This window comes from Hermetia illucens, chromosome 5 (genome assembly GCF_905115235.1).
Source record: "Hermetia illucens chromosome 5, iHerIll2.2.curated.20191125, whole genome shotgun sequence".
Classification (NCBI taxonomy): domain Eukaryota; kingdom Metazoa; phylum Arthropoda; class Insecta; order Diptera; family Stratiomyidae; genus Hermetia; species Hermetia illucens.
Window position 1 is genome coordinate 115411729 of NC_051853.1, and position 17500 is coordinate 115429228.

Genomic DNA, 17500 nt, shown 5'->3' on the forward strand with positions numbered 1-17500 from the left:
GAAGCCAGTTTTCGTCAGTAAATGGAGATATATACATGGGGATTCTGTAATTACCAGAATTAGTTTTGAACACTTTTTGGTTATGAATATGGCGACATGCAACCTGCAAAATATTTTTCGTAGCAATGTTTTTCGTTAAAATTCTTAACAGTGTAAAAGTAATGAAGGCCGTTAGTTACATTATTGGATTAAGCCACAACTGTTCGTATCCTTACTTATGCATTGATATCCTTGCTTGCCAAATCCCCATAGGAAGTCCTTGCAAAATGCGCAAAATGTGGGTTGCCGGAAGAATTTTGCGACAAATTTGTGGCCATTTATTACGTGTGTTCTATTATTTGTAAAAAATGTATCTGTTTATTTAAAAATAATGAAATACATGCGTAAAAAATGAAGTCAGTGAAAATAACAATACCTTGGCTGCTTAACAGCACCACGGCGCCTGGTAATACTTCGGGCACGTGTTTTTTGGTGGAGCTGTTGCCCAGTATCTTCCCGGGATCCTCGCCTGTTGGGGGATTTTAATAATGGTGAATTTTCACGATTGTAATATCCGTCGTAATTTGAATCATTCCAGTCGTGGCGGTTGGCTAAGTGTTTGTACCGTGACTGAAATATAACAAATGAATATTAGATTTATTAAAAAGCAATGACTAACTGGAAAGCTTCGGGTTTTTTTCCTAACTCTAAGCCAGGCCAATTTTCATATTTTTTTATGGTATTAAAATCAGAGAAACACATACATATAAGCAGCCAAATAAAGATCGCAAGAAGACTATATAGAGGAGATTCAATTCCCAGCGCATTTTATGGAGACGGAAATCATTGCACATCTTCGACCGCGATGGGAATTACGCGACCAAAATTCTAAGAATAAGGGTTGATGTTAGTGCCCTATATGTGATGCAGTGCATTGGTGTGTGCCCATGGGGTTGCGATCACATAGCTGCGAGCATGTGGCAGTAGTTGTCATAACAATAGATATTGCACAGCTGTTTATGGCTTCCCACATCCACGCTATAACGAAAGGCAAAAGTTCCTTAGAGATTCATTTTGGATTAATTGTATAAGATCTTAATGGAATCACTGATCGAATGGTGCTTTAAAATTCCCCTATGGGACGCTTGGCGGAAGTGTGGAGGAAATCAATAGATGCATCCAAGATCAATCATTCGGCATCATTTTCTTCTGGGATAGGATGCGCAAACAAACGGAAGAAAACCATCTAGACGACATCGACACATCAATACATTGACCACATGTGCTTTGGGCCACTTACTATCCAATAAATCAATGCGAGGATGGGATTAGCGCGAATATGAACAAGTCGGAATACCGAAAGCTTGGAGTATAACGATTTTGAGCAGTACCCTATGCACGTTTTTCCATTCCCAACATACATAGCTGATGCGACATCCATACATTCTCTAGAGCTCAACAAACCATCGCAAATGCATATGGGGTATTTGGCTTGTGCAAGTTTGCAAACGCTTGCCACCGACACGATCGACTGTCGGCTTTTTGGACCAATCAAAGGGAATTCGCTTGCCTACTCAGAAAACAATGACGCACTTGTAAACGTGTGACGATGTTTAATCCGCCAAACGTTTGTAGAATTGAGTAGATGTAGAGTTGACGATGCGTTTTAACGCAAAGTGTGGGCGACCATGCGAAAATGTATTGCTATATCCCGATTGTCGCAAATCAAGACTGAAACCCACCAGACTGTCACCGGACAGGACTCTTCGGACTATAGCGCAGCTTGCAAGGATAACCACTTTCTGCATCTCCATGTATAGTCCAGCCCTAAGATCGAGCGTTTTCAGCGCTTTATGTAAGTTCTGCGGGACTAATCCCGTCGCTGAAATTACTACTGGGACTGCTTCGATCTTTTGTAATCTCCAAGTCTGCTTCATATTGTCTGCCAAGGGGCCCTAGTTCCGGATTTTTCCGTGCTGTTTTTCAACAGTGTTCCGGTCCAACGGTACGGCTACATCGATTATGAAGCACGCTCGTTCTTCCTTCAGAAGCAGAACTAGATCGGGTCTGTTATGATTAACACTGTGGTCAGTGGCAATAGTGTGATCCCACAGTAGTTTGACCTGACCATTTTCCAAGATTTTCTGCGGAGTATACTTATAATAAGGATGGTAGGTTGCCACTAAGTTATACTTCAACGGAAGGTTTTGATGGAGAATCTTGCAGACAGAGTTATGACGATTGGTGTACTCGGTACTGCTTAACATCCTGCACGCAGATGTTATGTGCTGGATGGTCTCCTCTTCACAGTTGCATAACCTACAACTGGAGTTGGTGATTGAGGAGTCGTGAAAAATGTACCGTTTATAATTTTTTGTTGTTTGTGTTCCTGACTTGAAGTTAGGAATGCTTCGATTTCATAGAAAAGTACACCATTAGTCAACCATTTGTTGGAGACTTCGATGTCAATGCCTGACAACAACAAATTTTTGATATGACCTCCGTGAATGGGTTTCTCTTTCCACATGTCGATCTTCTGTTGGACTCAAGTAACATTCGACATGGGATCCCATTCTCTGCTTCTCAAGTTCAAAGGAGATAATTTGTTATCTGCCATGACGGTAGCCTGATGTATTTGGCTAGAGGATTGTTTCTCCTAGAAAAACTCACGAAGAGAATGCACCCCCCTTCCTCCCTGATGGCGTGGGATAGTGATCCTCAATTTTTCGGCAGTTCTATTGTGCATGTTGTTGTTTGCAAGAACTACCCTTACTATTGACAGATTCTAAATCCGTAGTATCCGTGTATCACACCGAAAGTATATAGAAGGACAGGAATGATGAAGGAGTTAATTGCCACGATTTTATTTTTTCCGTACAGCTCAGTTTTAAGACGCCGTTCAAATTCCCCCAGCAACTTCGATTTCATAATTGCCACAGTGGGTGTTGTTGCTTGCAATATGCCGTCGTCCGAATCCATATCCTCAATTCAATGATGTTCTGGGTGTATGGGGCTATCCGCCTTAACAAGATAGCCAGGAATATCTTATAGATGCTACTCAGCAACGCGATACCTCTTTAATTGCTACGTTGCGTGATATTTTCATTTTTAAGGTTTTGTGCATTCAATGGCTGATAGCATTGACCGGAGATATTCAAATCGCTCCGGGCTGGGCAGGTTACTGTCATTAACACCTTTTATACCTGAAGCGTCAAACTTCCGGTTTCCCGACTTGTTATATATAGGACAGATAATGCCTCATTGCCTATCCTCAAGCATTGATTCGCTGCCCCAACGCCTTGAGTATAAGGACCATTAAATTGGTTGAAATAATTATACGTTTTTGAGGTTTTGTATGAAGCAGAACCTTATTAAAATCGACGCAATCTCTGTCTGTCCATCTGTCACACCAACTTTACTCCGAAGCGGCTGAACCAATTGCCATGACATTTCCTCATACAAGCGAAAGGGGGTGCTTTTCCACAGAATATGATCACGTGGGGTATCAAATGAAAGGGATCGATTAGCACTTTCCGGAACTGATCTTATTCCTGAGATTCGGTGAAATTGAAACAAGTCTCGTTCGCCGAACCTACCCAACTGAAAAATCTGTACAGGACATTATTCTGGAAGGTTTGAACACAATTCAACCATTATTAATAAAGTTACTGAAGGTCAAAGTATTGCCTTTGACGTTAATTTATTGCACTCTAAGACGTGTATGACTTCATCATCATATGTATAAAGTGAACTTATATGAACGGCGTTTTCGCTTTTCTTCTTTAGTTTTTTTTAGTTATTAGAATCTCAGTATCAATTACTGGAGACAGACGTATGTCTTTATATGTATATATTAATGAAATTTGCCGGTAATTTTTTTAATTTTTATTCTATTATGCACCGATATTTCGTTAACCAAAATTGCGGAAAATAATAAACCGTCTAATTATTCGGCTGTCCGTGTCCGGATAGCTGAGTGGTTAGAGCACACGGCTGTCGTACGGAAGGTCGCGGTTCGAATCTCACTGGTGGCAGCGGAATTTGTATTTGTAATTTGACGTCGGACACCATTCGACTCAGCTGTGAATGAGTACCTGAGCCAAATTGAGCAGAAAGTCCGCTACAAATCCATACAAATTCTAAGTGAAATTATGCGGTGTTTTCAACGATTAACTATCTGAAATAATAAAAAACTTGTTGTTTCTTTTTCGTCGATGTGGATATTTATTCTTGCAAATACTGATATTTCGGGAACCACTTGTTCCCTTCATCAGTGCTAACAAGTTCAAATACAAATTAATGGACGCCTCGTTGCCTCATTATCCAGTGTTTGGACTAATTAGGGAAAGTCTATTGTCTTTTGGAGTGCACAGCGTCTTCGGGACAACCCAGCAAAGCAAAAATCTTACCGATAATGGAAACGAATAGTATTATTAAAACAGATTCTAACGACAATAGAACAAAAGATTATTACTGAGACAACACGGAACCTGGACCAACGATAATCTTCTGTTTCTTCAGCTTTCGTCCACAAGGGATCCCTCGTCGGGATCGGTTGTGTCATTTCCTTCGATCAAAGGCTTGATCTGGATGTAGTCGTGAGGCGTTTAAGGGGTCATCCAGTGTGAAGGTCGTTTTTTTTTTGCTTTTTTTAGAAATCTTTTGTGAAGAACTGGATGAAGATACAAACACGAATTTTCACCATATATTTACTAATATCTTGATCATGCATGGTAATTTTTCTGGCCCGATCGCATAGTTCGTTGTTGATATACAGAGCAATTTATACACCCATCTTCAAAAAAGGTGTTTTTCTGCTGCCACACTAGAGGGCATTGCGATCATCGTAAAGAAAAAAGGTAAATGATATTTTAACGAACAGACTTTATAACTGTCCGCAAGCTAGGATTATTAAAAAATATTAAAAGTTAAATTTTTCGTGCCGTGTTAAACTCTTTTTGTGAAGTTTTTTTACGGCTTCTTCAATGATTACAAAAAAAAATATCGAATGAATCTTAGTATGTTCTGAATAAGTCAAATTTCAAAGAATTTCGTTGGATAAATTTTTGGCTATGGTGGCAGCCGTTTTTCAGCATGCAGTTTCGAGAAAAACGCATTTTAAAAGTAGAAGGTGATTTTTAGCCATAAAACCTTAACAGACCATTAATTAGCTGTACCTAGTCCATAAACCTTAGGTTTCTTCAAGAAACACATGTACAGCCTTGGTTTCAATTCTTGTCCTTTTAGCGAAGTGATTCGAACATCATTCGGACCGATAAATACGCGCTTTATTATGGCCATCGACGTAAATCTGGCATGTGACTGTTTAACACTATAATTTCCGAACGACTCCGAATATCAAAAAATCACTTTGCCCATATATTCTACACTATATCCAGATACAATTGGTGGCAGTTAAGCCCTCTGGTGTTTAACGTAGGTACCTGTCGTGGAGACTTAATTCTACGGTCCTCTTCAGACACGGATTGATTTTGTGACCACAATCAGAGCCCCGCTGAGACAAGCAACAACGGTACCAGTCTATACCAAGTGCATTCATACTGGTGGATGCAAGAAACACAACACCACGCCGAGGCCCGAAGGTCTCTTCTCGCTTGAGCATAACCAGAACCCCCATGAAGCTCCCACTAGGGGGCCTACCGCAAATAACCGAGATGTCCTCACAACAACGAAGTATGAGAGTCCAGGGGCTATCCCGGTTCCCTTGGTACCAGTATACCCCTGGTAAGGTTTCGTGACGAAAATTGCCACTTCAGATGAGTCCCCGTGCAGACTCAGGTCTGATCGCCCTAATTAGGCCTTTGGAGCATTCGCCTACTGCATCACGGCCGGCAAACCAAAGTGAGTACAGCGTCTCCCGGTGTCACCAGTATGGAGGTTCTCCTCGGCCACTTGGTTTTGGTTTGGCCGACAGGGTTGCCACCCCGTCTTCCTCACCGCCACCTCTGAGCACCACAATTGGTGGCAAAAAAAAAATTCGATTCCGTGGATCCGACACACGGGATGACCCCCTTAAATCTCCATCCAGCGTATAAAACTACCCTTCTTTTCGGCCAACCATTTGGTCACTTACCATCGACTTTGGTGATCAGACCGTCAGATAGACGTATGAGTGTGTCTATATCTGACAATGTTTTCCATCTGAATTGTACATCAATACAATGGCCGTTTACGAAATGCACCATATATGTGTATGTATGTTTCTGAATTGGGAATGTTGATATACTTGTGTGTGAGGTGACTCATTGGGCGCGACCTAAAAGTGTGTAATAGATATTGTGATATAAAGTGCAAGCTTTGTATTACAATATGCGGAACATACTTGTCGGTCAGTATTGTGTTGTAAAATGCTGAGTGTTTGCATAACAGCACTGACCTCTTAACCATGTTTTGAGGTAATCGTGGGTCGGCAAATGAGAATAAGAAAGTAGGTTAAGGTAGGTCTAGAATAAGCATAAGGAAATATAAGAGGGAGTCGATTTTTAAAAGCGAACCCGAAAGGTAGGGAAAGTTTAAGTAGCGTAAAGTAACGTAAATGTAAGTGTAAGTGTAAATTAAGTGTAATGAATAATAAATTTAAGTATAATAACTAATAAAATTTGATTAGAAACGGAACTAAAGAGTTTGAGTGTTAAAAAGAAGTGAACAGTGAAAGTGGAGGTCACGACATGTGCATTTCAATCCACCGTTTCAGTTTGCTACGCACGCGATATATAGATATGATTCAATGTACCTATGTGCCCACAAATTGAAAGCAATCGACCTCATCCCCATTTCAGGTCATCTGTACCGTGAAGGGTTGTTGGACTTCGTAAGCATACACATATCTACAAGCGTGTTCACAGCAAGCCTAAATGATGAACTCAAATGCGCATAGATATATGTATGTTTGCACTGCAACCAAAGACGCAATTGACAAATTTCGTCATGATTACTACAATTATAGTCATGTAATAATAATTAAGCTATTTTTAAAGTTTTGTGGCAAACAAAACCTTAGTAAAATCGGTTGACTGTCTGTCTGTCGGTTACACGCATTTTTCTCGGAGATGGTATATAGCGATTGACACCAAATTTCGCATGAATGTGGGAACTTGTAACGCTCACGCATATAATGAGTTACATCCTTTTACGTTGAATTTAAAAGGAGTCCCCATACATGCAAAAGGGGTGTGTACATTTTTTTTCCTCCAAATATAGTCATGTGGGATATCAAATGAAAGGTCTCGATTAGTATTTTGCCAAGCCGGTGTTATTTTTTACATTTGTTGGAAAGGTGGGGAGTGCGGGAGTCGAAAGTGATCATATCTTTAACGGAACGATTCTCAGAAACTACCCAACCGAAAAATCTGAAAAAAATCACAAGGCTGCCACTATATGTTACCTAGGTTCCAAATACCTTCCATGCCGATATCTGTTTAAATAAAGTTAATAATAGTATATTATTACAATTTTTAGTAAGTGGCAGCAAAAGCCCCCTTACCTTCATCCTATTACCACGAAATTTTGCAGTAATGTAGGTTATAACATGGCGCATGTTTCTACCAGTGATGTACTAGTGGTAGAAATCGCACTATTACTAACAACGTTATAATAGGTCAAAGTTGTCATTTCCTTTCGAGACTATAAAAGTCAATATCGCCCGAAAGTGGATACCCTCACATAATATATACATATATTACGTGCTACGTACTGCACACTCAACTGAACTTAAGCATCTGGCTTCTGGTTTCCCGACTTGCTATAAGATTCTATAGGTCCTATCTGAGGCATGTGGATCTACATACTTTGCTTGATCTAAAGATGTCACCTGATTTTTTGTCTTAAGGCCGCCATCCCGGTTCAGACCAGTGAAAACACCATCCACGTACCGGTAAGAAAAGCAGCATCATTAGTACAAGCCTGGAGGTGGAAGGCGTTGAGACCCAAATTCGAAATATTTTTAAGTGTGCGCATTTATAAAAAATGTTTACAAACGATGTATGTCCATAAAATTGTTGCTCAAAGCCAGTGTGCGATGACCGTCGACAGGGCATATCGGAGCACATGTACCGGTTTTCCTTACCTCAGGCCAAATTGACAAGCATAACTGAACGCGGATGTCGACCTTTAAGTAGCGCGTCACCACAGATTTTTTGGAACAATATTGAGAAAGACAAAATATTCCTTGGTGCGTTTGAAAGACATACATTCATATTGGGAACTAATGTTGTGTAGCAGTTAACTAATTTGATGGTTACCTCATTATGCGGCTAATATGATAATTAGCTGATCAAAGCCGCTAGACAAAACCATTCCACCCAAAATAATATGATTGTTTTAAGATGGCAAGCTTCTTCATGATATCTTTATAAACACACGGGCGGCAACATTGCTCCGACAATCCTTGACAAGCAACATCCAAATTTTGCATTATTGCCCAGTCCAAAAACATCCATGTTAATTACACTCAATTCATAAGGAAATCTCAAAATCTTTCAAACATAATGGGGCCAATTCATTTCAATTTTTACATAGTTGTTAGTAATCAATATTAATAGTCAAAACTGTTGGCCAATTTGTTAGTAACTAATTTTCGTGTTACTTACTATTAGTCAATTGAAAACGTTCCGCTAATGATCATCTCATTTCTAACTTATATTGTGTTTTCAATTATCAAATATAACCAAATTTTGCACAAGATTACCACACGGTGCGCACATATGTGCATACACAAATATGTACATTTATGAATGTTTCTGAATTGCGAAAAGTCAGGATACCGGAATCTTGGTGCTTTTGATATAAAGGTTTTGTTTTCATCTTATCTGAATAATTCTCCATGCAGCGTTTTCAAGTCGCACATAGCTAAATATGTGAAATATTGCTTTATTAACTACTAAATACCAGATATACATCTGTACATACATATCAAAGACATAAATATTGTACTAATCCTAAATAAAGAAACTTACTCCTTGTACGAAAGTATCCATATACATATGTACTAAAAGTAGTAATCGAATCCTTTTATTTAAAACCTCACATGACCATATTCTGTGAATTCAAAACTAATATTGCATTCGGAAAGTACTAGCTGAGACCTTTCATTTGATACTCTACATGACTATATTCGATGACCAATTCGATATCCCTAAAAGCTGTCTGTCGTCCTGACCTACGCCATCGCTCCACCTTAGGCAGGATCTGCTTCGTCTACTTTCTCTATCATAGATATTACCCTTATAAACTTTCCAAGCTGGGTCATCCTCATCCATACGGATTAAGTGACCCCCCCCCACCGTAACCTATTGAACCGGATTTTATCCACAACCTGACGGTTGTGGCTACGGAATCGTCCATCCTCATATAGGGGGCCAAAAGTTCTTCGGAGGATTCTTCTCTTGAACGCGGCCAAGAGTTCGCAATTGCTAAGAACCCAAGTTTCCGAGGAATAGATGAGGACTGGCAAGATCATTGTCTTGTACAGTAAGAGCTTTGACCCTATGGTGAGACGTTTCGAGCCGAACAGTTTCTGTAAGCTGAAATAGGCTCTGTTGGCTGACAACAACCGTGGGCGGATTTCATCATCGTAGCTGCTATGGGTTGTGATTTTCGACCCTAGATAGGAGAAATTATCAACGGTCTCAAAGTTGTATTCTTCTATCTTTTCTTCCCGTCTGACCAGTGCGGTTTTATGTTGTTGCGGTTTGATATTGTTGGTTGGTTGGTTGGTTGTTTTGCCTTCATTGATGTGTAGCCCAAGATCTCGCGCCTCCTGCTCGATCTGGATGAAGGCAGTTTGTACGTTTCGGGTTGTTCTTCCCATGATGTCGATATCGTCAGCATAGACCACGGAATTGCACGGACTGTTTCTTCTATACTTGGTGGTGGCAGTATTTGTCCGTCGTCTTCAGTTGGCGGGACCTCTAACTCGCCGATCTTCTGGTTGTTCAGTAGCTCATCGAAGTGCTTAACCCATCGCTCCAATATGCCCATTCTGTCGGAAATTAGATTTCCCTCTTTGTCTCGGCAGGATGAGCATCGATGTGTATAAAGCTTCATCCTGCTGACTTGTTGGTAAAACTTCCGCGCCTGGAATGCGGCATTCTTCCGTTCCGTTGCTAGCTTACATTCATCTTCAAACCAGCCGGTCCAACTCTTTTTGCGGCTGGGGCCAAGTATGTTTGTGGTCGTATCAATCATAGTTCCCATATATACACCAAATTTCGTTCGGTTCGGTTTATCCGTTCTGGAGAAAAGTGCATGTAAAAGACAGTCAAACAGACAGACAGACAGTGAATCGATTTTAATAATCAATCTGGAAAGCACTGTATTGACAATAGTCAACCTCATACGATTCGACCAAAAAGTGCAATATTATTCGCAAATATGAAGAACAGGAAATGAAACAAGTCGGAATACCGGAGGGTTTTGTGTTCATCTTATGTGAGAAATTTTCAACGATATTGATATATAAATGATTAAAAAACTCAAATGAAAAGTTTCCCTTTGATCAACAAATTGATATGTTATGATGACGTCATACACGTTTTAGAATACACGAAATTCACACAAAATGTTATGCCTTATGTTATCCCTTATGCAAGTGCCAAATTTTGTAGTTCTAGCATGAACTTCAGGGGGGTTTTCCATAAAATTTCTAAAATATATACCTATATATGTATTTTGCGGGCGAGATTTCGTTTAGATACAGCACTGTGATTTTTTTCAGATTTTTCGGTTGGATAGGTTTTGAGAACACTTACACTTGCACTTTTGGGGGTCATATTTTGCGTCGTCGCTCCCTTTCGTTTCACCGGTTTCGAATAAATTGGGTATGACAGACACACAGAGAGATAGGCAGACGGAAAGGCAGAGATCGACTGGATTCTATAAGGTTTTGTTTCACACATAATCTTAGAAAAAACTGGGAGAAGTAGATGAATGAAGTTTCAATATTTCACTTAAATGTCAATCATTCCTGTTAATTATGACGTTAGCATCTTATTTCCATGGCTTAGAATGCAGTAAATTCGCACGAAATTGATAAGTTTGCTATAACTTTGATAGTAATACCCAGATTTTCATGAAACTTGGCCTATGCCGGTGGAAAATTTAGTAGGATGAACTTGAGGGTTTTTTTTCAGTCAATTTGTAAAAGTTGGTAATATACTATTTCTAAGTTTATTTGAGCAAATATGGGAATGGGACATGTTTTGATGCCTAGATTTCGTATAAGCGCACCACTTTTATTTTTTCAGTTTTCTGGGTTGGATTGTTTCCGAAAATGAGTCCTGGGTCATTTTAAGTGTGCACATTTTGGCACACATCAGGGTCTTTCATTTGATACTCCAGATGACTATATACGGTTAAAAAAAAAATGTTACCTCTCGCCGTACAAAATTTCGCTTGAATCAGTGTAGCCATTTTGGAAAAAAGTGCGTGTAACAGACATACAGACCGACAGTGAATCGATTTTAATAGGGTTTTATTTTGCACAATACTTAAAACAGTCACCCTTCCCGTAACCGAAATGAAAAAAGACTATGCATTTTTCGATCAACTTAACAGCCCTGCCTGCCTGCCCTGTCTGCCCTGCCTGCACATAAAATTCTTAAATCCACCAGAGTTGAAACCTTCTCTTCGCTTTATATGAACTTGTTTTTATTGTGCAGGGGTGGTTAATTTGAGCATATGATGAGTTAGAGGGAAATTACTTACCTCGCGGTTTGCATTGCGAAATTGCCGTAGCTTCTCCTGATTACGGAGATGATCATGCTCAGCCTTTCTACGGCCATGGGCCCCGGTAAAGATCATCTTAAATTTAACTGTCCAATAATGTCCACAAATTAAGTCATGCTACGTTAGCCAAATATAAGCTTTGAACCTATGTTTCCTGTTCTTGAAGTTTTCTGATAATTCGTCCATGTTAACTTTATCGTACAGCTGAAAAGAAAAGAAAGGATTCATCACTATTTTTAAGTTTCATACACAGAAGTTACTTGGAAACGGCTGGAGGTATTGTCAGAAAATTTTGTGGGAATATATGTATAGCCCATGACCCCTCACATGCAGTGCATAATTTTGTGTTGAGTTTAAGGGGGAGAGCCCACACATATGCGAAATAGAGGTATGATTTTTTTCAGAATATTGTTTAAACGGCATCCAATGCGTGCCGCAAAAGAGAAACAAACTCCGTTCTCAAAACCTATTGAACTGAAAATCCAATCCAATCCAGAGTTAGTAATGGCATATTTCCATAGTTTGTCGAAACTCCTCTTTAAGTTCATCCTAGAAGTTGATACTGTACTGGTGGCATGGGATCGTCAGCTGCAACTAAATTTGATAAAAGTCAGAAAGTCTTGTTTGTTTCCTCTTATTTTCCCTTTTTCAGTATAATTCTTTATAAGGAATTACTTTTGCTGCCAAATTTCTGCAAAATTGTTCCCTCCTTTCCCCATCTGGATTCATATCTGGAGCTTTTTGGCGTAGGCTAACTGCAGGAACTGAGATAATGTTGTCAAAGGCAATTCATTTTGTATTGAGACTTCATCATCAACTTCGTCTCCACCTATGGGTTTATTGTCTTCTAGCTGCATTAACAGATCTTCTAGTGGCAACTCCTCTCCGTTTGCTTCAATAAACTCGATAACATCCACAAGCCACGCACCATTACCTAGGATTCTACGGCCGATTATAACAATTTCTGAAACTTCGGAATCTCTATATTCTGATTTGCACAGTCCTAACTTCTTCCACGCGGCATTGAGGGTTGAACTTTTAACCTCATTCTAAGCTAGATTTATGCTTTTGATAGCTTCAAAAATATTGCATTTCTTCCTAGATTCTCCGATTAATAAACTGCTTTCGAGATCCTTTAATATAGTAACGTTTAAAAGCAAACATTGAAGCAACTAATAGATTAGAATGGTGGTCAGACAAATTCAGAAGCTGGCTGGGTGCATTATCCACAACTAACAAAACTTCGAAGGCTATGTTACTTTCATTCCAATATCTTTCGACTTCAGGGCAAAAGCATTACAAAAACTAGTCTTCGAATATTTATATTTTGCTTGCCATTCATCCTTTTCTATCGGATCACCAGTAAACAATAAAAGAGATTTTATTGATACAACGGTTTACAGTTCAAATCGCCTTTAACATTGCTTATAACAATGATCCCTCTAAATCTTGAAATCAGGAACAGCTTTCTCTTGCTTCGATGTAAATGTCCTTTCTGGCATTCCTTTCTAGTATAAGACAGTTTCATCTGTATTAAAGATTTTCATCATCATCACCGGCGCAACAACCGGTACCCGGTCTAGGCCTGCCTTAATAAGGAACTCCAGACATCCCGGTTTTGCGCCAAGGTCCACCAATTCGATATCCCTAAAAGCTGTCTGTCGTCCTGACCTACGCCATCGCTCCATCTTAGGCAGGGTCTGCCTCGTCTTCTTTTTCTTTCCGGGTGGGATCATTCTCATCCATACGGATTAAGTGACCCACCCACCCGGCACCACCGAGCCGGATTTTATCCACAACCGGACGGTCATGGTATCGCTCATAGATTTCGTCATTTTGTAGGTTACGGAATCGTCCATCCTCATGTAGGGGGCCAAAAATTCTTCGGAGGATTCTTCTCTCGAACACAGCCAAGAGTTCGCAATTTTTCTTGCTAAGAACTCAAGTTTCCGAGGAATACATGAGGACTGGCAAGATCATAGTCTTGTACAGTAAGAGCTTTGACCCTATGGTGAGACGTTTTGAGCGGAACAGTTTTTGTAAGCTGAAATAGAATCTGTTGGCTGGCAACAACCGTGCGCGGATTTCATCATCGTAGCTGTTATCGGTTGTGATTTTCGATCCTAGATATGAGAAATTAAAGATTTTACTCCCTGGATAACCTCCTTTGATAATAATCTCTTTCAATGGGTGTGGATATTGAGAATCAGCTTCAATGTCAGCAGTAACTGATTCACCCGTTAATTTGAAATCATGAAATTTTCGCCTTGTTATTAATTGTAGCTCCTTAGCTTGAATTATTCATGAACTTAAGGTCATGTGTCTCTGATATTAATCCTCTACCATACCGGCAAGAATTTTTCTGTTCTAATGTGCTAATATACTATTATTAACTTTATTTGTCTAGATATCGAAACAGAATATACTTTGAGACTTAGACGTCGTTTAGATATATCACTGTGATTTTTTTTTCACATTTCTTGGTTGGATAGGTTCTGAGAACGAGACCTGTTACACTTTCTGGTGGTCATATTTTGAGCCCTCACTCTCCTACGATTCAACCGAAATAAAATATGGGACCAGTTTCGACCAGTACTAATTGACCACTTTCATTTAATACCTCACATGGCAACATTCAGTGAAAAAAATGTTCACCCTCCTTTCGGATGTATGGGGAGAGTCCCCCCTTAAACTCAACACAAAATGACGCCACTTGCTATTTGTCAAGAAGACCACGCATTCTTTATGACAATCGGTCCAGTCGTTTCGGAATAAATCTGGTGTGACAGACAGAGAGAGACAAACGGACAGACAGACATCGCCTCCTGTGAGATCTCCCATCAGGCGCGACCCCAGCTGGCGGATTGGGGCATACCTATTGATGTGTAAATATGTGTTCATGCACTTTTCTTTTCTGACTGTGCATGGGCTAGTGCTTGCTCATCTCTGGTCCACGGACCGAAATGGCTATGGGAAGGATACCCAGAACATAAAACCACCATGGAAGACGAGAGAAGGAGGAAACTTACGGTGCAGGGGCTCGGAACCCCAGTACCGGCGGCTTTTGGGAGTGAGCAAGCGGGCTCCCGGTTGTCGATATCCCTCGACCGCAGTGCCTCGGTGGTGGACAACTTGGCCACCTTGGCATATAATACTACAAGTGATTTGGATCTGGAGAAGGAGGTATTCAAGCGAAGTACGACTTTACCGAGAACACCAATAACAAGACCAAACAAAGATGAACTAAAAGCAGCTTTTTGGACAACAAAAACCGTGACAACACCCACCGCACATGTTCAAGATGCTCGATAGCAGGAGGCGCTCCAGGAACAAGGAAGATAATCCATTCAAAAGAAGCTCTTCAACTTTGAGATCTCCACCAATGCCAAAGATGATGAAGGATAAAGTGCAGGCCAAAAGTGAAGGACCATGTAAAAGGAGTAACCCTGCCGGGACTTATAGAGAGCAGAGTCGCGATCCGGAGGAATTACCCTTCACCCAGCTTGGGGCAAAAATAGTTGAGCTGTCCGAGTTTATCAAGGACAAGCACAACGTGCACCAAGCCATAAAGAATATGGTGAGGGCTATTAGAGTCCTCTATAATAGATCACAGATATAGGAAAAGAATAATAAGAACACGTCGAACCCCGCTGTGCCAACAGTATCACAAGCGACCCAAGTGACGCCTAACCGTGCTACCATCGAATCCCAGCGAAATAAGCGACTACATGAAAAAGAGGGGGATCCTTTAAATAATCAGCAGGCGCCTAAGAGAAAAAAAGGCGGACAGGACACCCTGAAAACCAACATCAACAGCTCAGAAGGAGGAAAGCATACAGCGAATCTAGGAAACTCGACCAGCGTTGCGAAGACGAACGAAAACGATGGATGGACTAAAGTTACCAACAAAAAAGCGAAACGAAAAGCAAAAGTGCGAACTCGTCCAGATGCGATTGTTATCTCCAGTAAGGGTAATCTGTCCTACGTGGAGATACTCAAAAAGGTCAAAGCTGATCCCGACCTAAACCATCTGAGCGGAAATGTGAACAGAATCCGGAGAACCCAGAAAGGGGATCTCATCTTCGAGCTGAAAAGATCCAGCGGTGGCAAAACTGATGACTTTCGAACTCAAGTGAAAAACTCACTTGGAGAGAATGTCGCAGTGCGTGCCCAAAAACATGAGATCTATATACAATGTAAGGATCTCGATGAAGTTACATCGAAAGGAGAAATTTGTACTGCTCTGAAGGAGCAATTCAAGTTGAAAGAACTTACAGAGGAGTCTGTTGTCGGTCTACGGAAAGCCTATGGTGGCCCTCAAACGGCCACCATACGAGTGCCAGCGGAGGCAGCGCAGATATTGTTGGCTGCCGGAAGGGTTCGGATTGGATGGGTTGTCTGCCGATTAAGGGAGCAAACTTCACAAAAGAGGTACTTTAAATGCCTCATGTTTGGGCACTTCGCGAAGGCATGCACCAGCAGCATTGATCGGTCTGATCGATGCAGAAGGTGTGGGGAGAAAGGCCATATTGCCAGAGAGTGCAATAGGGACCCCAAATGCCTATTGTGCGAAGCAAAAGAGGGACAGGATAACCGGCACATTGCCGGAAGGGCCAAATGTCCGGAATTTAGGAAGGCGCTCACTGCAATGAGAAAATGAGGTTTATTCAAATAAACCTCAATCATTGCAGGGTCGCTCAGGATTTACTTGAGCAGACCACGTTCGAATCTAAGATGGAAGTTGCCATCATAAGTGAACCGTATAGAAACCATCACGGTGGCGTATGGGTCACAGATTCGACTGGTGGAGCGGCGATATGGGCTTGTGGTCGACAGGCCATACAATGTACTGTAAGTCAGGCAGCCAGTGGCTTCGTGTGGGCGAAAATAAGTGGTGTATATCATATATATACAGCTGCTACGCCCCACCAACTTTGACACTGCCTGAATTCGAGCAAATGCTTGATAATCTTGTTCTCGACGCAAGGGGACGAAGTCCAAAGGTGATTGCTGGTGATTTCAATGCTTGGGCCCTAGAGTGGGGTAGCAGAGAATCAAATGCTAAGGGGCGCAGTCTATTAGAAGCTTTTGCGCAGATGGACATAGTTTTGGCTAACGAAGATGCTGCAAACACCTTCAGAAAGGGGGGTCAGGCTCGGTTGTAGACCTGACCTTTATCAGCCCTTCGCTGGCGCGTGGTATGTCCTGGTGCGTCAGCGAACGCTACACCCACAGCGATCACCAGGCAATCTTCTTTCAGACATGTGTCGACCCTCAGGCCAAAGAGCTATCATGCCCGAAACCGGAAAAGGTTTCAGGCTGGTCTGCAAAATCTTTGGATGAGCAGACCTTCATACAGGTGCGGTTAGATCAACCTGATCAAGCAGGCGCCTCTACGGAAAGAGCCGTCCATCTGGCTCAATGCATCGCCAAAGCATGTGACGTGTCCATGCCTAGGAGGTGCTCATTCGCCAGTAGAAAACCAAACTACTGGTGGAATGATGAACTGACCGGTCTTCGATGAGCCTGCCACCGAGCGAGAAAAGCGGCTCAGAGGGCGGTAGGTAGAGTCGATCAGGGGCAGAAAGAGTGCGCCTATAAGGCAGCCCGCAAAACACTCAAGCTCGCCATCCAGCGAAGCAGGACGAAATGCTTTAAGGCGCTCTGCTCAGAAGCGGACATAAACCCGTGGGGGGTGCTTATAGAATAGTGATGGGACGATTCAGAGGCCGCTCCTCTCTGCAGATCACGTGTCCCACCCTCTTGCTGAAAAGCA

The 17500-nt window shown here is 41.4% G+C and overlaps 1 protein-coding gene across 1 annotated transcript in view; it reads right to left on the reverse strand.

Annotated features, from left to right (window-relative positions):
- Positions 1-218: 218 nt before the first annotated feature.
- LOC119657176 overlaps positions 219-17500 on the reverse strand; it is a 42823-nt gene continuing 25541 nt past the window's right edge. The window contains exons 2-4 of the mRNA XM_038063963.1: positions 11704-11928; positions 416-609; positions 219-353 (exon numbers count right to left, since the gene is read on the reverse strand). Of these exons, the coding sequence (XP_037919891.1) occupies positions 335-353; positions 416-609; positions 11704-11799 (309 nt within the window). The 5' untranslated portion in view covers positions 11800-11928 and the 3' untranslated portion in view covers positions 219-334. The remainder of the gene's footprint in view (positions 354-415; positions 610-11703; positions 11929-17500) is intronic.